This window comes from Typopeltis vanoorti, chromosome 24 (assembly GCF_054136105.1).
Source record: "Typopeltis vanoorti isolate ZY-2024b chromosome 24, IOZ_Tvanoo_1.0, whole genome shotgun sequence".
Taxonomy (NCBI): Eukaryota; Metazoa; Arthropoda; class Arachnida; order Uropygi; family Thelyphonidae; genus Typopeltis; species Typopeltis vanoorti.
The window spans coordinates 30,123,954-30,149,429 of NC_143572.1; the positions used below are offsets into that span (position 1 = coordinate 30,123,954).

The 25,476-nt window shown below is 35.3% G+C and overlaps 1 protein-coding gene across 1 annotated transcript in view; it reads right to left on the bottom strand.

Moving 5' to 3' along the window:
- LOC150093067 (very long chain fatty acid elongase 7-like) overlaps positions 1-25,476 on the bottom strand; it is a 32,133-nt gene that overhangs the window by 1,043 nt on the left and 5,614 nt on the right. Inside the window, exons 4-7 of the mRNA XM_090414139.1 lie at positions 18,778-18,861; positions 13,024-13,080; positions 9,027-9,132; positions 7,003-7,139 (exon numbers count right to left, since the gene is read on the bottom strand). Of these exons, the coding sequence (XP_090270265.1) occupies positions 7,003-7,139; positions 9,027-9,132; positions 13,024-13,080; positions 18,778-18,861 (384 nt within the window). The remainder of the gene's footprint in view (positions 1-7,002; positions 7,140-9,026; positions 9,133-13,023; positions 13,081-18,777; positions 18,862-25,476) is intronic.

A 25,476-nucleotide genomic window follows, 5' to 3' on the forward strand; every position in this document is an offset into this window, starting at 1 on the left:
CACAACTCCAGGGAGTCCAAAGACTCATCGAGGAAGAGTGTGCCAACAGCATCGAACGATTGAACCCGTTTAAACTACTAAAAGCGCTCAAACTTGCTTAACTTTTTGCGTGTTAGTAGCAGACGCTCTACCAATCGACTAACCTTAGCTCTAAATTACTGAATGCTTACCAGTTATAAATGAAACACGTGTGAAGGGCACTTATAAGAGGATGATATGCGTGTATATATATCATGAAGTAAGCTAATTTAGATGTCAGTAATGTTTCCAAGGTTATAATATACTAGTGGGCTCCGCCCCCTGACGCCTACGGCTCCCCCCCCTCCGAATTCCGGACTGGTAGGCCGGTTCTCCTTGAATTCTGATGACTCGAAAAGGGGTCCCCCCCCCCGAGTTCCGTACTGGTAAGCCGGTTCTCATTGATTTCTCATGACTCGAATTTTGAAAACTCGAAAGGGGTTGTTCTCCTTGAATTCTGATGACTCGAATTTTGAAAACTCGAAAGGGGTTGTTCTCCTTGAATTCTGATGACTCGAATTTTCAAGACTCGATACTCAGGGTTTCAAAACGTTTCAAATAACTTGACACGAAAACGTGACACAAAAACGTTACAAAAAAGGCTTATCATTTTATATTATAGAGTAGATTACTCTAAGTAGGAAAGAAGTATTTTCATTTATTGCTTAATTGGCTGATTTTTATCATTTATGAAATGAACATGGTCAAAGATATGTCAGAAACGTGTTTTTTCCAATGTATTCGAAGAAACGATGCCAGTTAAATACAGAAAATAATATGTTGACAAACGACGCAAACCTGTTTGTAAAATTATAAATATTCGATGATATGATGCAACAAATGCAGACGAAGAATGTTGTTTTCTAAGAATAAGCTACGGGTGATAATGTAGACATTATGATTGCAACAGTGGATAACAACCAGTGCCCTTTGAAAGAGAAACAGAGTCAAGGGTAGGAGCGTGATACTGTAAGAAAAACAAAAAAGACAAAAGATTGCACGCAAAATAGTAGAAAAAGAAAACTGTGATGACAACAAAGGGTCAAGTGGCATGGTTCTCATATACTTCTGTTTAGAATTAAGCTCACTGTGGATTACTTTAATGAAATACATATATTTAATTTCACCAACCAAATTTTTAGAGGCGATATTAGATGGAGAAAACAGTATGAAGAAGAATTTCCCAAAGGACTGTGGAAATTCTTGGAAAACTTGGAAGCATTACTGATTTCATCCTCCTTCTTTATTGAAAAGGAAGGAGGATGAAAGATAGGTTGGTTTGCTGAGTAGTTTGCAAATGAATGATATATGAACGATACATAAACCAGCAGTGGCCTATTTTAGTACATAGTTCGCTGGAGTTGAGTAGTGGTGATTATCAGTTAACAATAGCAATGTCCATGGAAATGCTTAATGAAAATAACTAATGCAAAAACATATCCAGTGTTTGAAAGCGATTGGAGGAAGTCAGGGAGAGGTAACTATATTATTTTTAATTTCAAAATAACATTCTTATGTACAAGAATTAACTGGCTTTGGTTCTATGCAGTCAGTCAGAGAGTTATTGTTGAGATAAGGTAATAGTAAAAGTTATTTAAAAATAGCAGTTGTTATAACACGATATTACAGTTTTCATACCGATAGCAGTTATTATAACTGATAGTAATTTTCACGAAAATAGCAGTTGCTATAAAACAATTATTACATATTTACATAAAAGTAATAGATTGCCATTATTTACACTATTGAATAGGAAGAAAATCTCTTTTTATTTAGGAGGGGGGTAACAATGATGTACTTCTTTGGAAAGTAGATTGTGATCCAGTCGCGCTGATCAGCAATAGTTGATTCCGTGAATTTCAGTCTTGCTGGAAAACGTTTAGGGTGTTGTTCTACCTATGGTGATGATGCGCATGTAGGAAATGACTTCTTGCTATTGTTTAAAGCTGCAAAGAGATGGTTAGTCCCCCTCTCAGTAAATCTCTTATGCGAGTTGCATGTCGATAGTTTTTTTTAACTCTGCGGCACTAGATAGAAACATTCCTCTTCTGTATGGAGACAACTGCAGATAAGTCTTGGATGTCGCGAGTCGAACTGATTAATATGGTGTTAACCGAGCATTCTAAGTATACATGCCGAAATGTTCCTTCTTGTTAGCAGAACAGAAATTTATCCGAAAGATCCAGGTTGAATTTCTGTAATATAGCTGGAGTGCGTAAGGCATTGGGCCATATTCTCCACTAAATATCGGCGTTTGGTGTGTTGATTCTTGTGCGATATGATAGGTCCCAGTGAAGGTGTTTGGTGAGATGATACGCGATTGTCCAATGAAGTGCTTTGGTTGGATTATTGTATTAGAGTGAAGTAGATTTTGTTTATATTGCAGGATTTAAGTCTCTCCCATGCATTGTTGATTTTTATCAAAAAAGATAGGTTTCGGAATTTCTGCCTCGGAAGGCCTGAGCTCCTCTTCTGCTTGGACTGATTTCTGTATTCCAAGTTTGCGACTGATTTTGCAAAGTGCCCGAGAACGCTCGGAGGCAAAACATCACCAAACATCCTCACCGCTCGCCAGATTACCAACTGTGAAAAGTTGGGTTCCCTGACGATTTCACGAAGGAATGCTGTCTTGACTGGGTACTGGAGTTTTAACTTCTTCCATCTTCGAAGAGCGTGAGCTCTTGTCATTCTTAAGGTATTGGAAAAAGAGAGATCTCTAGTGACTGAACTTAAAATATGTTCGGTGATGAATTTGTGTGGTATTTCCTGTTATAGGTTATTAAGGAAAAAGCGAGTGTGAAACGTTCATGTCCTATGGTCAATAAATGTCAAGTTTAGTCATCCTTCTTTAAAACAGGTACTTAGTTTGGAGTAGGAAATACGATTTGTTTGGTTCCATATGATTCAATAGATGATTTGCTGTATTTGTTTGACAAATTGCACTGGTGTCGTGCGAATCTTTAGTGTATGCCAAAGGACAATGGTAGCTATTTATTTAACAATTATTGATCTCCCTCTTGTGGAGGCAGAAGCTCGTTTGCTGCACTTTCCTAGTACTTGCTTTAACAGATGCAGATGAAGGTACGTAAGAGATCCACTTAAGCTGACGTGTTTCCTAGGTAAACACCCAATTATTTATTTCCCCTCTGCAGATTAGACATAGGAGAGTCAGAGATTAAGCGAACAGCTCTCTTCTGAATACAATGAAGTGCGCCACCCCACAATAGATCAGTATTATAACATTGGGTAGATTTCGGATATATAAATTGTTACGATTAGCAAATACTAATATTTATAAACAAAAAGAATATCGACCTTTTTTGTAGGCTAAAAAGACTACGAGTAATATTCATATGCAAGGATCGACTGGGTGTAAAAGTCAACCCAACGAAAAGGAAAACTATCTCGGTTGGTGAAAGGAATTACCCAAAAGTTAGGGAACGTAGGGTGTTTTCCCAATTGTTTTGGAAAATAAGGCAAGATTGCGTTTTAGAAGCAATATAAACTTTATTAATTTATCTTTACCTCAATTTTAAATGTTTAAAAGATCGGCATTTAAGGGATTAGGCCAAATACGATCTTGAAACTTGTGTCATCTAAGAACAGCAAGTTTTTTTGTGAAGAACAAAGAAGAATATACTGCACTCAGTCAAATAAGTACTTTCTTTAGACAAAACTTTAAAGACAATATTTAATCACTCACTTCGGTTTTTTCATATAATTTAAAATGATGGTTTAAAAGAATATTGAAAAACAGTGCTTGAAAACTAATGCAGAAAAAGTGTACTTGTCTTACCAAGACATTACGATTTCATAAATGCAGTTGCCATATTCCTCGCATTAATCATCTGAAATAACATGATAGTGCTATCATCATCATGCTTTAAGGGATTTAAGTCCAGTGGCCTCTTCCAGTCTCCTTTCATCTTTTACTTGGTCAAACCCGATTTCTTTATCCTCCAACTGGATGCTATTGGAATATTTTTTTGGCTAGTCTTGAAGTGTCCATTCTTTCGATATGTTCAGTCCACTTCTTTCGGTATTCATGTACTTTGTCCAAAACTGAGTCCATTTTGAGTTCTTGACGTAATTCTGTACTTCTTCTTTTGTCTCAGAGAGTATAGCGTGCTGTCCCTTTGCAGGAATTTCATTTCTCCAGTTTCTATTATTTTTTCTTCTGCAGATTTTATGGTCCATAATTCACTTCCGTACAGTTGAGAAGGTCTTGACAAAACTTTACAAACTCTTGTGTATACTTTGAACTCGGTTTGAAAATATTACTGATCATTCCTGTTATCATTAGAAAATTTAAAATTTTGATGTCAATATCAGATGGTGTTAAAGTATATGATAAAGCACATCAAAAGAATTTGAAGCGGTTCATTTCTTCTAAAAATTTATTTTCGATCATGATTTTACTTCTGACTGGAAATCGCCCTTTAAAAGCCGTAATTTTTATTTTGTCTGTCGATATTTGCATTCCAATTTTTCTTTGCACTTATATTGAAGGCATGTATTTATTTTTCGATTTAATCTTCACTTCTTGCTATGAATATTTGGCAAGTTGCAAACAAAAGGTTATTAAGTATAGTTCCATGATCCAGTTTAAATGCCGGTTTAATATTCTCCTTCCATTTCTTTAATAATTAATCTATATAGATATTAAATAATAGTTGAGACATTGGGCATCCATCCTTGTCGAACTCCTCAGTTTACTGTTTTCTATTCTGTAACTTTTTCGTTTATTCTTACACCTATTTAGTATGTTAGTTATTGAAGGGATTCAATAAGTGACATTCCAATATTCCAAATCTACACATTCCAAATCATCTGCTTGCAGATTTGGAAGGTTTAGATTCTTGTGTAGCTTCCATGGTTTGTTCCTAAAGACTCTTTCAAACGGCTTTCAGGTAGTCTACAAATGCTATATGTGTTTCTGTTGTATTTGTACTACTTTTCCATTAAGATTATTATTGTAAAAAACTAGGTCAATGCACGACAGTCCATTTCGAAAGTCATTTCGTTCTTCGTAAAGTTTATCTTCGACATCTGATTTAAATTTCGAAGTTAATATTCCTGCACCTATCGCCTTTTCATATATTGGGATAATAATTGCTTTATTCCAACTTTGTGGGATTTTCCCTTGCTGCCAGATATTGTTAAATAATTTTAAAAGTCGTGTGACGAATGGAATGTCTGCCGATTTTAAAAGTTCTATATTTATTCCAACTTCTCCAGGAAGATTTAAGTGATTTGCTTTGTTGTATTGCTTGTTAGTTTTCTTGTAAATGTCATTTCTTCCATTGTATGCTTAGTAGTAAGCATACCGTCAGTTTTTGATTCTTTACTATCTTGTCATAAGTTTTGGAAGAAGTCCAGCCAGGTTTTGTCTTTGATTATCTCAAGTTTCACTTTTTTTACCCCTATTCATATTCTTGAGAATTTTGTATGTATTTGGTCTGTTCAGTGTAAGATCTTTTTCCAATTTTGTTATGAATTATCTCACGTACTTCAATTTTTTTTTTTTCGACATGCTTTTTTGCTATTGCAATTTTGTATTTATAATTAAGTTTTGCTTCTAGTGATTTTGTGTTTATCCATTGTTTATATACTTCTTTCTTATCTTTGATTATTGTTTCAATGTTTTCATCCCAGTTTCTTATTTGTATTTGATTTCTCCGCTTCCATTTACTTTTCGTTACGAGGTATTCTGTTGCTGCATTTATTAATATATTTCTTAAATTATTTCATTCTATTTCTATATCATCATTTTATTTTATTTCCTCTAGTTTTCCATTTATTCTTTGCGAATAAAGTTAGTTGATACTTTTATCATCCAAGGGTTGAACCTCTAATATATTCCTGGAGATTTCTCTTAGCACTGATTTAGTTAATTTTAAACCATCTTAGAGGGGTGTTCTTAACTTTCCTTGTAAGAGACAATGATCGGATTCTATTTCTACACTTCTAAATACCCAGCTGTCTAGTATCAAATTAGCTGTTTTCCTATTAGCTATTATATAGTTTTTATACTTTTCGGTTTCTTGATTCTCAAGTGAATTTATAGTCATCATTATGCTTGAAAAATATTATTAATAATTTTCATGTTATTATATGCAGAAAAAAATCTAGGTCTGTATCCACGTTTATTGCATGCTGTTTCACCATTTGCTCCTATGTTTGCACCTAGTGGAATGGTTCCGACTCTGGAATTAATGTGTGACATATATTTTAATTGATTTGTGAATGAAAATCACTACTCCTGCCTTTGTTCTGCTAAACGTATATTTCTTTCTATTAGGATTTTGTATAGGTCTTCATATTTATGATGGATGCTTCTGACATTCCATGTGGTAACATTCCAGATATTATTCTTGTTTATTTTCATTTTCCACCTTCCCCTATCCTGCTCATATCCGTTAACCTGACCGAGTCATCTTCCAGTGTGACAGTCGGTAGTTCTTTCTTAAGACATTAAAGTAAAAAGGATTCAAGTAGGTTGGTTACCAGCTCTCCGCAGCCTAGTTTGGTGGTGGTGGCTGCCACATTAGATTCTCCAAACTTTTCGTATATCTCTCTTCTGTCGTTTGTACCTAACCAAGCTTACCACTGTGGATAGAACCCAATCTTCCACTTGGTTGCTAAGGTTCCAGAGTTTATCACGTGGAGGTGAGAGTTGGGTTAGGGAGGAGATCCTACTTGAAAGGATCTTCTATTGCTCATCCATCCCCGCTGAACCCTATATTGGGGTTCAAAGGAGACGATAGTGAGTTAATATTAATTTAGATATAAAAATAAAAATTTGTGAGAACAATTTCGTGATACTATTGTACGTTAGTTTTATTTCGAATGACTGCTTATATTAAAGACTCTATAATTTTACTCTTAAATACTGCGGTTTAAATTGCTAAATATTCGAATAAAGTAAAGTTAAATGAAATCTTTTACTACTTTGTTTTAAAGAAATTGTTTCTCATTACTTACCATCTGTAACTTAGTGAGATATTTTTTCCACCACAGATACTTCCGCATGTGTGGTCCTATCGTTGCTAGTGCATAATATGTGTACATAAAGGAATGCACAAGACTATTTAGTAAAAGGGATATGCCACCACTTCCACCTGAGAAAATAATAATAATAACATGAAGCAATTGTTATGATTTCTATACATAATTGTACATTCAAACTCAAATAAAAGAACTACCTATGGACTAGTCAATATTTTACGGACAATATCATCTTCATTTAATCATAACTAATTTCGATATTGATAATGAAATCTGGATTTTCAAAATATGCGAAAGGGGAAAATTTTAGAACAGAGGTAGATACTGTATTTTAAATTACAAAACTAGTGCACGTTGTCTGTGTAGACCAGTAGTCGATTGTGGTGGCTGATTAATGGAACTATTCCTCTGACTGGTTCCGAAAAAGTGGATATCTGGCCGAGTGAGTAGAGTGTTTCCTCAAGGAAATCCGAGTTAACCCAGAGAAAGAAAATCCTAAGTGTTCCTTGTAAAATTTTTGTAAGTGGACAACATGTCAAGCAATACATAGTCTTTGTTTAAGCTGTAATCATGAGTTAGACCTGAAGGATATATATATATATATATATATATATATATTCAAGGTACCAAGTAATTTTATATAAACTTGTTTTTTAATCCTATTTCCCAAGTAAGCAAACAAACAAGTAAGTCAAGTTTGTGCCTGCACGTAGTGCAAGTCTAAAGCAACTAGTGGTAGTGCCAGTCTGAGGAAACTCGTGGTAAAGGTGGATTAAGTTCTGATCACTTTCTTAGTATTAAAGGCAATGGTCACTACTCATACCGGTTTCGAACTTTATTGAGGTCTCGTCAGTGGGAGACAGACCTGGCTCCCCCTCATGCGCTTTACATTAAGGGAAAAATACAAAGGAAAATTATCAGAGCTTAATCCACCTTTACGACGAGTTGCCTCTGAATGGCACTACCACGAGTTGCCTCATACTGGCACTACCACGAGTTGCTTCATACTTGCACTGCGTGCAGGCGCAAGCTCGACTTACTTGTCTGTTTGCTTACTTGGGAAATAGGACAGAAAAACCAAGTTTATATATATATATATATATATATATATATATATATATATATATATATATATATATATATATATATATAACTGAAGCTTCAAGGTAGTTAATGGCCAATGCCTTATTTCCCAAACGAAAAGTCATGAATTATGATCCTTCACTTTAGATAATTCCGCTTGTCAGAGAGAGAGAGAGAGAGAGTGAGAGAGAGAGAGACAGGATAATGATTCATTTACTGATGTGTTCCTGATCAATGATAACGAGTATAAATAATAATAATAATAATAATAATAATAATAATAATAATAACAACAACAACATGGAAGCAGCATACAGTTGGTAGATATCCTGATCTTAATTTTTTCTCTAAGACAAAAACAGGCACTGATATACATAAAAAAGTAGAGAAAGATGTAGATTGAAAATATTAAAAGTATCGACAATTACAAACTGCTATTCAAAAGGATACTTCAATATCAAGTCCAAGGAAAAGATATGCCATGACATCTGAGCAGAAAACTGGGTTTAAATCCTTGAAAGAATGATGATGATGAATCATAACAATGCACAAACTCACGTTCTCTAACAGACGCATCGAATGGTTAAAGAGTTTTGGATCATTCTGCAGAGTACCATATCTGAGGCCATTCTTCCTCTTTTACTCTACATGTAATCGAAGGATGATATTTCTAATCAGATGTCAAAGTGATACAAACGCACAATTTGAGTAATAACTGATTGAAAGTACAAGGCATGCTCTTAAACATTTGATGAATCAATGTAATGCACATTTTACTTAAGATAATAAATTTCTCTGAACCAGTCCTTGACTATGCCTCTATACTAATCTAGATAATTTAGGCTTACATGATATCTAAGAACTACGCTATAGAAAATTGTTATGGAATTTGCTCATTATATAAATATGAAATATACCATTGACATATTTTACTCCAAGCCAAGTGATTATGAAAGTAAGTGTATGATGAACGACATGTAACACAGTCACGTGGCTAAATTTCTTCCTAAGAATGAAGAAAGCCTAGGGGGGAAAAATAAACTATTTATAGCAAATATAAGAAATGGATTTCACAAAATAAGACAATCTAGAATTTATTCACTTATTTAAGAGATAAAGCACAGTAAATAACCAGATTAGAATTTTGTATAAAATCAAGAACTACGTGTGTATTAGATAGTTCAATTTTCTTTAAATGTTATTATTTAGTATGATAGTACCCATATCGGCTGTGAATTAGAAACGCTTATTTACATACAGAAATGAGAGTGCCATTCCGGATCATCTTCCTACGCATAATTCGGTGAGATATGGGCAGGAAACAGTCTTCATTAAATGCATGAAGTTCTGCTTGTTCATACACGCCTTTTCAGAAGACAGTGATTTCTTTCCTCACAGAGATCACTGTCAAGAGAGATCACTGTCCTCTGAGAGTAATCTCTTTCTTGAAAAGAGGCGTAACTGTTTTATAAAAACAGTTACGCCTCTTAGATCAACAATGTGGTTATTTTTTCACTGATTAAACATCCGAAATCTCTCAATTTTTGAGATTCAAGACAGCACTTCTGTGTTTTCAAATTCGTGGGAAAGGTGAGTCTTAAAGATTTAAGGTAACCAGTTGAACACGCACAATAAGCTCTTTATCGAAATCCGAAAGATCCTTTGTTTTTTTTCCCATTGTGATCACGATTGTTGGCAATTAGTGACGAGCAGCATTCTTAAATATAGTTGCCTAGAATATGTAGTGACTCACATGACTAAGTATTTTGCATATATGCTGTGAAGGTTAAGTTTACGTACATCTGCATAAAGGTTTATAATTCAGTGGCCGGCATGTCAGTTAGATAGTTTGCAATTCTCATTTTGTGCTGTTTAGTGCGATAAATTATTTAAAGTGGTTTTCATTGTTCAGTAGATCTACTTTGTATACTGTGTAATTTGTACTGTGTGCTATGTTTTATGTCTTTCATTTTCTTTTGTATATTTTTATTTGTAAGAGGATATGGTAATCATCTGACTGAGGAATGAAGAACATGATAGACACGATAATCAGAAGCAAGAGATGGGCTACATTAGTCCAGTAATGTTGAACGTTTGGAGCAGGACACATGTTATTAGATCATGGAATCTGGGATAATCATAGATTACCAGGATCAAGTTGAAATTCAAACGACAAGTGAATGCACGATTTCAGATTCGGACAGAGAAAGATAAGGAAATTGGAGCAAGGAACTGACAAGGAAATCGGAAATTCGAATGAATCGGAAAATGGAAATTCATTATAGAAGAGGAAACAGAAGCGGGAAATAATAACGTGATGTCTACCGTCAAGAAAGCAGTGGAAAAAACAGTCCCAGGCACAGAAGATACTAAAAGAAGTGGATCTCTCAAGGGACATCAAAGCTAATTCGAAACAAATGCAATGAATTGAAGAAGGCGGTTAGTACGGACAAATCAATCTCGTTATTGAAACCGTAGGAGATAAACCTAAACAGTACAGTGAAATCACGTTAGGAGAAGTATGCAAAAATAATCACAATCCTCAACCGAAAATAGAGCCTCAAGTTGAGAAAAAAAAAATGAAAAGCTTGAAATCTTGATGAACTATGAATAAATAAGACGCGGACCATTTAATAAGGCACAGTTTAATAAGACGCAAGAGATGATCAATCTTTATTGCGGTGTATCGCAACAAAGAATATGAAACACAGAGGTAAAGAAAGATACTGAGAAACCAGGTTGCAAAGGCTTTTCCCTTATGGCAAAACTACGTATAATGATACTAACAGATCGAATAAGGAAATTAATGAAAGAAAACTAGACGACATGAGTATTCATAAGAGACATCAGTATTGAACACTACGTATTAATGTTAAAATTAATTGCGGAGAAAATTAGAATATAAATTTAAAAAATATTTTTGTTACAATATAAATAGTCATGCCTGCTTTGCGATTTTCAGAAAGCATTCGACAACATAGATTGAAAAAGTGGCATAGCCTGCATTTGAATCTTATGGAATGGACATGAACATGATTATATCTAGGTCACAACATCAGTAAGAACACAGAGTTTCCTCTGTGAAAAACTTTGGAGAAATAGGTAGATGGTTCTGGACAACAATAGGCACGTAACAAGGAGACCAATATTCATGAGCATCTTTATCACATTTTCGGGAAGAAAAATCGATGTCATAAAGGATGGTGTAAGGAAATTTCAATTCAAAGTAAAAAAGAAACAATTTAGGATATAAATGTTTGGTTTATTTCTAAGAACAAGTTCTGCTATCATACTGTGACAAATAACATCAAAAGAATTATAAATAAAATTTTCTCGTGATAAAAACGAATGATTTTCTTCATTACTTTCATCAAAAAAGCTTTCGTTTTTGTCAACTAAGTATTTGATCTTATTATTTATTCCTCAAAAGTGAAATATGTCATATTAGGTAGTTCTTTTTCTACATTCGTCGCTGAATCATTCAATTAAATTTTCTAATGATTTTAATAAACCAGATCCTTTAAATAGTGTACTCTAAATTCATTGCAGTGATTTGTTCATGCTCTGTAAACTAGTGTTGCAAATTACTGTCATCGGTGCCGTTTCAAATTTGTTCATTTTCTTCAACAAAGATGTAGCTTCTACTACAGTTATTCGAGTTCAGTGCCCCCCCCCCCTTTTCGACCTAGGGGCCAAAGGCGGCCACCAGGTCCTTTGCTGTGCAAAGTTGATCAACTTTGCACAGCAAAAGCTCTGCATTAATAGTTCTATTCGGCAAGAAGTCCACCAACAGAAGACCTTGGAGATCCCGGAACACTGAGTCCGTGACCTTTTGGACAGTGGGAGCAGTTTTACATTTTTTGCCCAGGAGATTGTGAATATTTCCTGGTCATGGTTTCTTTTATGCTTTCCGTGGGGTAAAGTGATGAATCCTGTGACTACACGAGCGAGAAAATCCTCGACTGTGTCGCTGTATCGCAACAAATTTTCCAGACACATCCCAATATGTGTTGCCTTGTGCTCCTCTGACAATTGTCAGGGCACTCAAAGCGAGCACAACTTTAGAAAGTCAAGAAAATCGTGAACAATTCTGAAAACAATGAACTTACTCAAATTGAACACTTGTGCAATTTCACGCCGTTTCACTCGCTGGTCTTGAAGAACGATACGCTTAATGCGCGCAATGTTGTCTTCTGTCCTTCTCGATGATGGCCTGCTTTCCCGATGTCGATCTTCAATGTTACCATGGCCCAATTTAAATTCATTACAAACAAATAACACATTTGCTTCTTTGACATCAACTTTTCGTCATACACAGCGACCAGTTCAAGGTGAATGTCACGTGGTGACGTCTCTTTGGCTTGCACAAAACGAGAAACTTCACGCACATCTGTTTTTGACCACACTCGCAAGGTAACCACCATATTGACATTGGAATTAGCTGTGAAGCGACAGCAGCACCGCACTATAATGGCTGTCTTTCAGGACGCTATCAACGCATCTATCTGTCAACCGTGTGTTATCTCATGTGCTTTAACCAATAGCAAGGGGGGGGGGAATTCAAGGAGGAAAAAAAAAACTGTCTTAACCAATTTCATGTTTCATCATAAATTAAGGTAGTTTTACATTAATTTATATGCTACGATAAGATTCGAATTACATTTGTTTGACACATTTTTATTTTGTTTTCTGTATTAATTTATCAAACAAAAGCAGTTTGCATGTGCTAAGGGTGTGTAGAATTCGTTGACTTCAAGGCCACAGAGATGAATAATTTATTGTACTTCACCTTGTTTAATTTAAACTAAAATTGTATTCATAAAATTCTATTCATAGAAGATAAGAGGATACCAAACAAACATGCAAATCCAAATTTGTATTATGTTCAAAACACTAACTAGTAAATATACTCACGGTATCTGAAAACTCAACTATCTTCGTGATGAAATAAAGCCACGAAAAGAAGTTTCCCTGAAAATTGAAACAGTTAAACACATATCATGGCTAGCTTATTTGCAATGTATTTTATTTAGTATTATTTTATTGTTTTATTGCAGCATTACTATTTTTGGTTCAGATAAATAGCATGCATAGTAATAATAATAATAATAAATTCATTTTATTTTTTCCCTTCTATTACAAACACGCACACACACTGAGTTAGATTTTTTTTTTTATTTACATCAAATCCACAGTTTCAACGTAGTAGTTTGATATCTTCATTGATTCGCTTGTTTACATGCCGCTTCCTATTTTGTTGGGAATGTACAGATGTAATATTGTTAATTTTGAGAATGGTAATATTGAAAATCTTCATATTATTATTTAAGGATAATTTTTATTTTTTTAACGTTAATTGCATCATAATATTGTAAAACAACGTTTAATATTAAGATGAAATCTCCAATCCCATAAAGACAACTTTATTTCACGCATGCTTACATTTATTTATTCGTCGTATTAATCGAGGAAATCTGTATTTGTTTTTTGTCATATTACTAACTCTGTGTCAGCCAAGTTATTTGTCTATTTTTTTAGTCACAATAGTTTATGATTACAAGTTCCCAAGTTACTTTTATAAGAAACGGCAGTGACACTTTGGCAGTAATATTAATTTGCTAATAGCTGAACAATTCTTCTTAGCTAAAAGATTCCCCGCCCCAATGCTTCCATCGGGAGGGGGCAAAGGTTCCAAAGAACATCCTCTGAATTTCAAGTAATGGAAGCATCACTTCTAGGAACAAGTAGCAAAACTGTAAATACACTTTCTTAAACTTTGTACTTTGAGAAACGTAATAGCTCAATTGCAAAGTTATAGTATTACAGCTTTAATTAACACTGAGATGAGGAGAATTCGAGTTCGAAAAAGACCCCGATTTGCTGCGTTGCCAAAGTAAGCGTTAATTTAAGAAATGATTTTAGAAAAGGACATAGCAACTTCAGTGAGCGAACTGAGGAAGGTATTCAGTAAATGAAAAATGAAACAAAAGTATCAAAAGAGCTGCAACTCACTACAACCAAGCAGGTGCAGGCTAATTTAGCTCAGCCTACTCAGCTATACTCAAAGTCGTTAAAAAACAATACAAAAAAGACGAATCTGAAACAATACTTGCTAGAAAGTAATAGCGAAGCGATTGCTCAACTAAACAGCAAAGAAATTCAAAATATCCTAAAAGACAAAACAGACCCAAGAATAATCTAAACCTGAATCACAAAAATGAAAAGTATTAATAACGGAGGAATCTTTAACTGAATCCAAAGAAAAGACCGACATTGACTTACTACGTATTAAAATTTCTAAGGAAAGCAAAGATACTTTAGAATAGGAATAGCAAATCCCAGTAAGAAATATCTTCCAATGCTAATTATTATTATTATTATTATTATTATTATTATTATTAAAGACTCTTGCGAGGACACTAAGGAGTTCAAAGACTCATCGCAGTAGGGCACTCAACGCCACGACCCCACTCAAATCTAACTGTTTCACACAATAAGTAATTATCTTACTACTCACAACTACCGTCAACGCCATCTACCGCTCATCACCACCACAAAGTGTTTTTTTTTTTTTTGTCTGTAAATTGCATGTGTTCTGAAGGCCAATTTGCCTATATGCGGGATAAACAACAAAGTTTCTGGCCTGATACTACCTTTCGAGTACAGCTAACTCACCTTCAAATGAAAAAACCCAAATAAAGATTCCTCTCGTACTGACGAGAACTGAACTTAGGCCTTTTCCAATCGATATTACACATGCTAATTATATATGATATTTCCAGAGAAATCGATACAAACAATGCAATTGACTCAATAAACTTGCAGAACGAACTCTTCAGTGGGGATACAAATATGGCACAAAAAGTCATCAAAAAAATAATTTTTTAAAAAAGGAACAAGATAAACTTATTATTACTGAAGTCGATCCAACGGTGTGTACAAAATTGCTGAAAATCGATGTTAAAATGCTGCGAAGAATTATCCACTGCGCAGACTCCGTAAGCGTTCTGGGGTGCTTTAACTGCTATAAGTTAAAGTTGGACGTTACTAACCGCCATCCGCCATCATACACGAGATTGTAGAGTAAAAACCACCTGTCCGTTCTGCTGTAAGGAACATACATAAATTCAGCGATTGCCTACGAAATGAGTCCGAGATAAACTGTATAAGCTACTAAAATCATAACAAGCATGCAAAAACCAAAAACGACTAGAAACACAGAACCACTAAGTAATGACTCCCCATAATACAGCTACTATGCACAGCTCAAAATTCAAAAAAACGTAGATTATAGGAAGCAATAACAAAGTTAGCAGAAACAGAAACAACGCTCTGGAAAGGCTGTAAATACTTTAACAGAATTCATAAACAGAAGCAATGTAGGACGAGCATTAATACAGTAACCGTACAGCATCAACAACAAAAAATGAAGCTTTCCAACTAACTAAAATATTTTCCAAAGGAACAGAAAGAAAAGAATGAAAACAGAAAGATTACCAAAACAAGCCTTAAAGTACAAGCCATTAGGAAAAAGAAAACCAGGACGTCCTCTTAAACGATTCAACGATGACTTCTAAGGCCGGAACAGGCCATGCTAGGCCTAAATCCTTGATACGTATGATGATGCCAGAAAGAAAGGGAACTGCAATACTTGTGTTCAACCCTGAAGTCGAGGTAATATTAATTTCCCAGTACAACCAAGAGCACCGAGACCAAAAATGTTAAATTACGTAACGCGGAATTAAAATTTTTGCTGCGAGTACGTGTCTGGACTGTAATGGTGACAAAATACTACTTAGAAAAAGTGGGCAATATCTTGGATTTCAACATCTTTCCCGGCCAAAGTTTTTGAATGGATGTAACGCCCGTTCTGTTTAACGAGAGTTAAATATAAAAGTACAAATCTGGAAGAGTTTTAACATCAAATGTTAGTATCCCTAAAATTCTGAACGACGACATTAATATCTCATTGTTTGAAAATACCAGATGATGTCAAAATTTAAGACGGAGCCGACGGTAGAACTATTATGAAGCTCAATACTACTATAAAATCAGCTAACGCCTTTATATTCCCGTATATAGGGAGTTGGCGAGGCCGTTTAGCGCTATCTAACTTTTGGAGACTGAGTGGGCAGTTCAATCTCCACTGGCCGCCAATCAGAGATAGCTGGCCCAAGGCTATCACTAATTAAGCAGAACGCAGTGAAGAGAGACGGATCAACAGATGCTGCCATCTCGTGGTCCCTAACCCTAACACTCGTATTTAATGTCTGAAGTAATGTGGGTTCTACGGTCGATTTTCTTGAGTTTCCGGGAGAAAAACCCGCTTGCCCATGCCAGAGATCGACTAACTCGAGAACGTGACACCCCATGGGAGTCCAAGGACTCATCGTGGGAAGGCACACCACTTTACTTCGCTGAATACATCTCATTCTTTCTACTACTTAACTTTCCAACAACGACACTACTACTACCATCAACGCCATCTATCACCCATCATTAGCAACAGCAGTATTTTTTGTCTGTAAATTTCATGTTTTTTGAAGACCGATTTGTCTGTACGCTGGATGATAAACCCGAGGTGGCAGCAGGGTTTTTTCCGGGAGAAAAAAACTCTGCTGCCACCGTTTAAGATCGATGGCAGAGGGTCGCAGAGCCACAGCTATAATGAACGAACTCAAACGAAGCTGTCTGCAAAGTTCATACATCTGGTATGACTGGTTATTAAGTTTTACCTTCACTATTGGAACAAAAGTCATGGCATTCGTCAACGATGCAGTGATATTAATTAGGGGAAACGACGGCGCACAGAAGTAACGGCTAAGTAAAAACTCTTTAAAATTGCGACGTGAGTACGTGAGTAGAAAGTCACCTTCAATAGCACCAAGTCTACAGTACTCTACAATTCACGTAAAATATCAAAACAACCTGTAATGGGCAAGTTCTAGAGGTAGCCAGTTAACTAATATATCTATTGTTATATTAGTTAACTGGCTACGTTTTATCTCTTGTAGAGTAACAAGAGATAAAACGTGTATCTTCAAAGCATATGTCATATGTTGGAAAAACTTACAAATAGTCAATCTTCTACATAAATCTAAGTAAGGAAAACTGGAGATTTGGCGAGCGATGAAAACAGTATATACCGGAGCTCTGCTACTATTGATATTTATGTTGCACTTTCTTGGAAAGATGCACTAAAATCTAAGAAAATATTGAAAAGTTAAACAGATTTCAATGCTTTATAGTTACAGGAATAATTAAATATACAGGACAGTCTCTTTCGAGATAGCTTGTGTTATTGCTCTAGCAGCGATCAGTCTAAAAATGTAGAATTATTTTTTGTATATATGAAATTACTCCTGGGAGATATAACGGAAATGACAACACTGATCCAGTTTGCTACGAACTGTCACTTCACTACAGTAAATTGCCTTATCCAGTAAATAAAACGTATTATGTATTAAGAAGAAGAAATCACTGAAAGTAACAAATTCCGTATATACACTGAAGGGGACAAAATAAAGGGAAACATGTTTCATTCTATGTTACACATAGGTCACTATACGAGAACGTTGTTCTAGACTGCATCCTCTCTGTTCCAACAACCAAGCAGAACAATTTGCTATAGTTCATTCACTTACATATCCCCGGGAATTAGAACTCAACACCTCTCATCAAAAGCCAGCAACAGTTTACAGTAACAATAGAAGCACTATAGACGGATCCAGATCCATCTAGCGTTAATAGAGCAGACAAGAAGTCTCCTATGGATTTTCACTCTAGAGGGATGGAAAATCGAGTTCTGCTGGGTGAGGGCTCATGCTGTGATAGCAGGAAACGAAAGAGCGGATCAACAGGCTAAAGAAGCGGCTATAAATGAACGGTTAAGAAACAAGTTACTCCAAGTACTCAAAATATACTGATCTAAAAATGGATCAACAACAAAAGAATTCTTGCCAATCATCAGAAGCAGAATCCAGCTGAAAGTACACACCATCTGTCCAGATCCACGCTACTAATGGGTCATGGAAAATACCTACATAGATTCCATAATCTGGAATTGCAATTATGTATTTGTTGTCAATACTTCAACAGACTGTCGATCACTTACTTTCCGACTGTCAGCTACTGGTCTTCATCTGAATTCCCCCTAATGCAACAGATCGTAACTTGGGGGGGGGGAGGAATCTATCAAACAAAGACTTTCCCAAATGATTACTCAGAATTATTTAGTTTTGCTAATAAAATCAAGTTTCAGTCGTTTTCATGTAACATATATTACTGGAAAGATTTGAATTGTGTAGTGCAAATATATGTAGATATGAAAATATAAATGTAAATGTAGGAATAGATGTAAAACTATAAATGCAAATACGAATATTAATATAAAAATATAAACGGGTTATTTAGAAGCTACATGTAATATATGCATTGTATGCAATGGAGCATCTAGGAAATAAATTGCCTCCTCTGGTAGGATTCACTATTGGGAGAAAAACTTTCACTCACACACACACACACACACACACACACACACACACACACACACACACACACACACACACACACACACACACACACACACGATAATTAGAAATGAGGCTTCAAATTATCGCTCCATTTCACCTTTCGTCAATTTTTTAAGAAACTCGTACACTGTCTTACCCTTTCGACTCCCAGTGGGTGTTTCACTTCAGGTGGTAAACACAGTACTTCATTAAGAGGGATTAAAAGCAATGTACAGATACCCTAAAAAGTAAAATAGAAAGTATATTAGTTGAAAATTAAAGAAATGAAATGCAAATAGCATTTTCCTTGTTTTGTAAATAAATTCTGAACATAAATTAATGAAATATCTTCATTCCTTTTACTTTATGAAAAATATACTGAAATGAATAACTTAAAACAACTATCTTATTCTTATTTCTTAAAATAAAACACGTTAATTGTTTATTATTTCTTTAACCTCAAAAATTAAAATTATATCACCCACATGGGATGATGGATACTGAATTATAATAACGAGAATACTTATAGATTATTGGTATCTTTCTGTGGCATTTCCCATAGAATGTGAGGGGACATGGCTGTTTTCTCCTGAATAAATCATGAAAAAGAATTACCATTTTTATTTATTCAGGAACAACTCTTTGAAAATAGGCAGAGAATGTGGTGTGTTGGTTATAAACTGGAAATGTATATATGTATATAACACTAAGATAGGAGTAAGAAATTATATAACAAATGAAAGAAAATTGTAAGACCTAACCTGTTATGTATAACGGTCTGATAGAGAAATTATTTAATGCATAGAATTAATTTAAGAACCCCACTTTATGTGTCATAAGATAGCAAAATCTGTAAGCTAGAGTCCAAGGTCACCTTTTGACCGTCCAGTGTTACGTGTGCCGGAGGGAGGGGAAAATTATGAGAAAGAGAAACTAGAGCACTTTCTAAGAAAACATGCCAAAAGCACGTGCGATGTAGTGGAAGGAGCTGGACGCCGTGACGAAAACCTATGCGACCGCGTTGGTGGGCATCACGATATACGAGAAACCCCGGAAAGAGCATGAAAACAAAAAGGTCAAGCAACCCCCACTCGAGGCTTTGTAGTTTCTGTTTCCTGACCTCTTGGACGTTGGTCCAGTCCGTACCTACGGAGAAGTTCCAGGCTGGCCATGGAGGGTATGAGTCGTCTGCCCCAACGTATGGAACAGAGCTAGCCATTTCCTTGGACTAGGATAGCTATGCTACATAGTGAGATGGAAGAACCAAGTAGATGTCGTCTGTTATGGCTAAACTCCTGAGTCATAGCGTCCTTCCCGCTGATAATCTGGCCATACAGTTGTCGAAGGTGACCAGACGAGCAGCAGACTGAGAAGAAGCCTTGATGTTCAGACAAGGCAGAAGAAAGGAACGAGTATCATTTCAGAGACGGCAATGTAGACTCTTGTATTATATATTCGCAGTTAGGGAATTGTGTCTTTTCCAAAGAACACTTAGTGTAGAGGACTTAGTATATGGAACTTTAGGAACTGTCTCCAACTTGGCATAGACCCATCTTTGTTTGAGAACTGTCTGCCTAGAAGGGCTCTATTTAATTTGTATGAATTAATTGTGTTGTGTTTAGTGATATAATTGGTGACGACGTGAGTGTAGAATGTGTAATAACTTGTGATGAGATGATGTTAGGTTACATATAGAGGTGGTCTAAGCTAATTTGTTCATATATTTCATTAGTAGTAATGAACCAGAGATCTTACTAAAATTTGATTCAGATTACCTAGAAATAAGACTTTCATGTATCATTTCTTTAATTAATAAATATGTTTCTTAGTACCTGCCTGATCTGGTTTAGTATATGAATTCAAACAGCCACTAATAAAATTATTATCGAACTTAGCGGGAAGAACTCACGTGTATAATTTAATGAAGCAAACCACGACTGCATACAAGAATATAGTGAACAGAAATTAGATATTTATTGTAGTTTAGTTACTGTGTATCACTCTGAGAGAGCCATCTTGGATAAGAGTCTCACCTATCCTCGGTATTGGCTGGCGCAGTAAAAAAATAAATTTGTCAATGCTTATCAGGTGGACTGTCTCAGAAGATATGTTTAATGGCTGCGTCTCATTCTAGGACAAGGCCATAAACATTAAGTATCCCATACGTGATTAAACTTAAGAGCGGCCAAGGATTTTGTTTGTTAAAAAAAAGGGGAAGATTTAAGAGAACAACGAGTTAAGTATAGACTAAGCTTAAAAGGGCTAAAAAGGGAAAATATAGAAAAAGAATAATATAAAAATGGCATATGCACGAAATAAAAGTTGTTCAGAGTGACTAGCTTCGCAGATTCTCTTCTCATTGCTCAGAATTAGGTTTACATAAAACATACTTAGAAGAAAATAACTATACAAAACATTCCAAAATAACAAACTGTTAGAGTTACCTTCCCGTAAAACGCAACATATATATTCCACGCATAATGATGCTAAGTTATTGAACATGAGAAGAAATATTATTCCTAGAGGAAATGCGTTTTCTATTTCTATTCCGTAACATTGTTTTTTTTTTTTTTAATATAAACTCGTTTAAATACATTCCATTTTGTATTAAGTAGTTAGTGTATGATGATAAAACGACCTGAGTCCAATAGGGGGAGGTACGGCACCATCTTACGTAACCAATATAACGCTATTATTTATAATGTATTTTTGTCCGTCAATTGCGCGTGTTCTCTTGGACAGCTTCCAAGTTACAGAATGAAACACTCGAGATTCTAAGAGGAAACCCTTCCAAGGAAATCAAGATTAGTCGCGTATACAGCGATAAAACCTTGAAACAAAATATCAAAATGTCAGAGGAATTAAAGCGAAGAACTGTGGCCACAGCAAAAATGATTATTCGCCATGAAAGCAGAATAACTCAATACAGGCAAGCCATTCAGAAGAGAATTAACAGCATTAGCTTTACGAAATATTGATGCGAAACCCGAGCACAATATACCATACTTAGCCTAGAAGGAACACTTAAATTCTGGAATCAGCTCTAGGATAATCAAAAAAAAAAAAAGATAACGAAAATGCTATCTGGATAACAGATGTTGAAAAAATCAGTAATAAAAATAGTAAAGTACTAAAACGTAGTAAACGTTAGTACTACGTTTTCGTTGTAAGCTTCTATTATCATCTTTTCTGTGCTTTCCTTGATGTAATCATTCAATGCTCGCTTTCCTTTTTCTACTGTTTGCTAGACTATGCCCTCTACATTTTCCTGGTTATGTATAACTAATCCAAATGACTGCGATGGTGCAAAGGTATCACTCATTGATATTTTTTTCAGATAATGTCCAATCACATATCAACGATTACACATAATTAATCAAAACTCGGTACACACAAAAAACGGAATACTCTAACAGACCCCTATAACACAAACCTGCAGCTTCCATCCCCTCAGATAATAGCACCATACAGCCTACACGAAAAGTTTCAATAATAAATCTATCATATTATAACCTCACACCGGATGAAATCACCATCCTAAACAAAGTCTAAAGAAAGTCTAAAGATCACCAAAATACGTACCGAACAAAGAACTTTATTATGGAAACCCAAACCAAACTGGAAACAGACTCCAACAAAGAAATAATATTCCAAAAAACCAATCACATATCTTAAATATCAAAATAAAAGTAAAAACCAATATTACTCCCAACCTATGAAAATCCCTGATATCATTAAAAAAGAATCCGAATATAACGATCACAAAAGCAGACAAAGGCGACAGTAGTATTTATAAACAAAACAGATTACCACAACAAAATATCAGCCATCTTAAATGACTAAAACACATACCCAAGAGTTCTAAGTGACTCCACCCCCGGCCTCATAAAACAAATTAATCATAAACCTAATCAGACTACTGATATCAGCAAACTTCTTTAAATTCAACAATAACATTTATATTCAAGTTTTCAGACTCCCTATGGGTCAAAATATAAGCGGACCTTTAGCTGAATTATTCCTATCACGTATAGAATCACACCTACTCAGCCCTCTTCTCACCCCACCCCCCCGGTGTCACCTTTTACGACCGATACGTGGACGATATTCTATGCATTAGTGAACCAACATGTATCACCACTTTACAAGCGTCCATTGACGACTTCAGCAACAAACGAAAATTCACTATAGAAACTGAACAGGAAAAATCCATAAATTTCCTAAACCTGATATTAATTTGAACAAACAACAAAATAACCACAAAAATATTCCACAAACCCACACATATCGGAAACTCCCACCACTTTAACTCATACTATCCTTATTCTATTAAGAAATCAGTCATCCCAGCACAGTTTATAAATGCTTTCAAGTTTTTCGACTACACGTAATTATCTCAACAGAAATAAAGAATTTAACACCGATTTTTAAAAACCGAAATTACCCAACACAGCTAATAAATTATGCCAACAAAACAGCAAAAACTCATCAAAACAATCCAACAACCAAAACAAAAAAGCATCAAACTGTCGTACATCACACATAGATAGCCCCGACTTTAAGTTGATGTTCGCCACGAACCAAAAATTGGCAGCACTTCTAAAACTTACAAAACCTCACACAGAAAAAGAAATACTAAAACACCACAATGTGGTTTACAAATTTCCTTGCCAACAAGACTGCGATGTCACCTACACAGGCTCTATGATCAGATCTTTGTGGGCAAGACTACAAGAATACTACCGTGACTGCAACCTACCAATTCTAGATCATCTTAACAATAAAAAAACGCAATAACCAAAAGAAATACAGAATACAAAATACAGGAAAAACAGAAATAGCTGTCCACGCTTTTGAACAGAAGCATACCCATAATTCGACAAAGATAATAATAGACATACAGGAAAACAACGCTAATGTGCATGGTCACATTTTATGGCTATCGGAAATGACAGCCATAAAATGTGACAAAAACTCAATAAACGTCCACCGTCTATACGTCTTCTCCGAGAGTTGGAAGTTGCATAACATAAAAATTAGGTCACGACTCCGACCAATAGGAAACAACACAGATACACCAAAGACAGAAACACCAAGCGCCATGACATCGCCTCCACTTAACCCCACGAGCTCCGAATACGACACATTGTCGAAACGGCTCACACCCCGTTACTCCTACCCCTGATACTATCCCATGATATCTTTCTCCTTCCCCAAAAATTTCCAATTTTCACCTCCCTACCAAAGAATTTTCTGTCCACCCTTAAAAAACCTTGGTTTAAAATTCACACACCTCCTGCCTCACCCCAAATTTCCCCACATCTCTCTTTATCCCCACTTTTCCAACCTCCTTCCTTTCATTCATACTTTAAAAGCAGATAATGCATATCGCCATACTGAGGATGCCGCTGTATAAGAAGACAACCAGCAACATCCTACAAAGGTAGGTCCGATTATTCTTCGCATATATTCTTCATGTATCTGTCTTTAAAACATTAGTAATACCCTTAAAACTGAGTAAAAAGCCAATGACATTATAAAAAAGGGATATTTCTAAACAAACATAGGCTACATAGCATTAAAAATAATATTTACTTAGAGGAGTAACATGGAATTTTTCCGGAAATAATACCTATAGTAAATCTGGTGGAATCAGGAAAGCAGTACAAGGGGTATGAAATTGCAAAGCGTCAGTGGGTTGGAAAAATAAAGCACTCCATAGTCAATATTTAAAAGATATTGGATAGAGCTGACATTTGCTTATCTTAGTAATGGTGTCAATATCATGAAAGACACAGAAATTCTGATACTTGTTGCTCAGGAACAAACACTACAAAAACAAAAATGAAAAACTGACCAAGAATATGGATCTCGAGATTGAAATTCAATACGCTATTTATTCGATTCTTAGGCTGGTGTTTCATGTTACTTATGAAACACGATGCAAATTTGATCCTCTTGGATATGATATCATCCCATCTGCAGAAAACTGCACTTTTAGGAACATCTCACATTTTGTACAACGATAATTATCTGATTCGTAGGCGTATGGTAAGGCCTGAATTGGACTCATTTGCCATTCAAAGATTTCTATATGCTGTTCCATGTTCCTTGTTACTCTTTCACTGTGAGTCCGTAAACTATGTTAATTGAATAGAGAATTAATAATAATGATTTCTGATAAGTTCAACTGTTTATAAATGTGGATCACATGTAGAAGGGTATTAAACTTTGGTTCTCATTGCAAGGTATGGAGAATGAATGGCTCCCAATGTTTCTTTGAACTTCCAGATATAACGATTACATTATATATAAGGCATGTTGGTGCGACTGAAAATAGCAGCTGTTTCAGTTTTCTTTCATTCGGGTAAAACCTGAGATAGTAGTGAAATGTAAGGCACAGACTCTGTATATCAAAAGTTTCAAAGATATTAATTTAAAATTGGCTGGATAAGTCTGTTCGCAAAGTAGCACGATGGATTAAATCAAACTGTTTGTTTTTACATTTGGTGTTCTTAGTAGATTATATAACGTCATACATTTCCAACATTGTTCACATAGCGCCTTTTCCTCCAAAACGAGAACAAAATATATCAACAGAAAGAAGACTTAGTGATTGGTTAACCAAAAGTAGTCAGCGTTCTTACTTCGACACTGAGTCTTTCGAATGACAGAGGATGAAAATATCATCGACTTCTCAGGATAGTCATGACAACAAGTTAGTCCTATTTAAGATTTGCTAGGTCTGAAGGTGCAACAGATTAAATAATTTACTCAAATAACTAAATAAATTAATAAGGTGTTGTTAAGACAGCTGAATCTTTCTGTGTTCTTCATAGTCCACTTTCTACGCTGG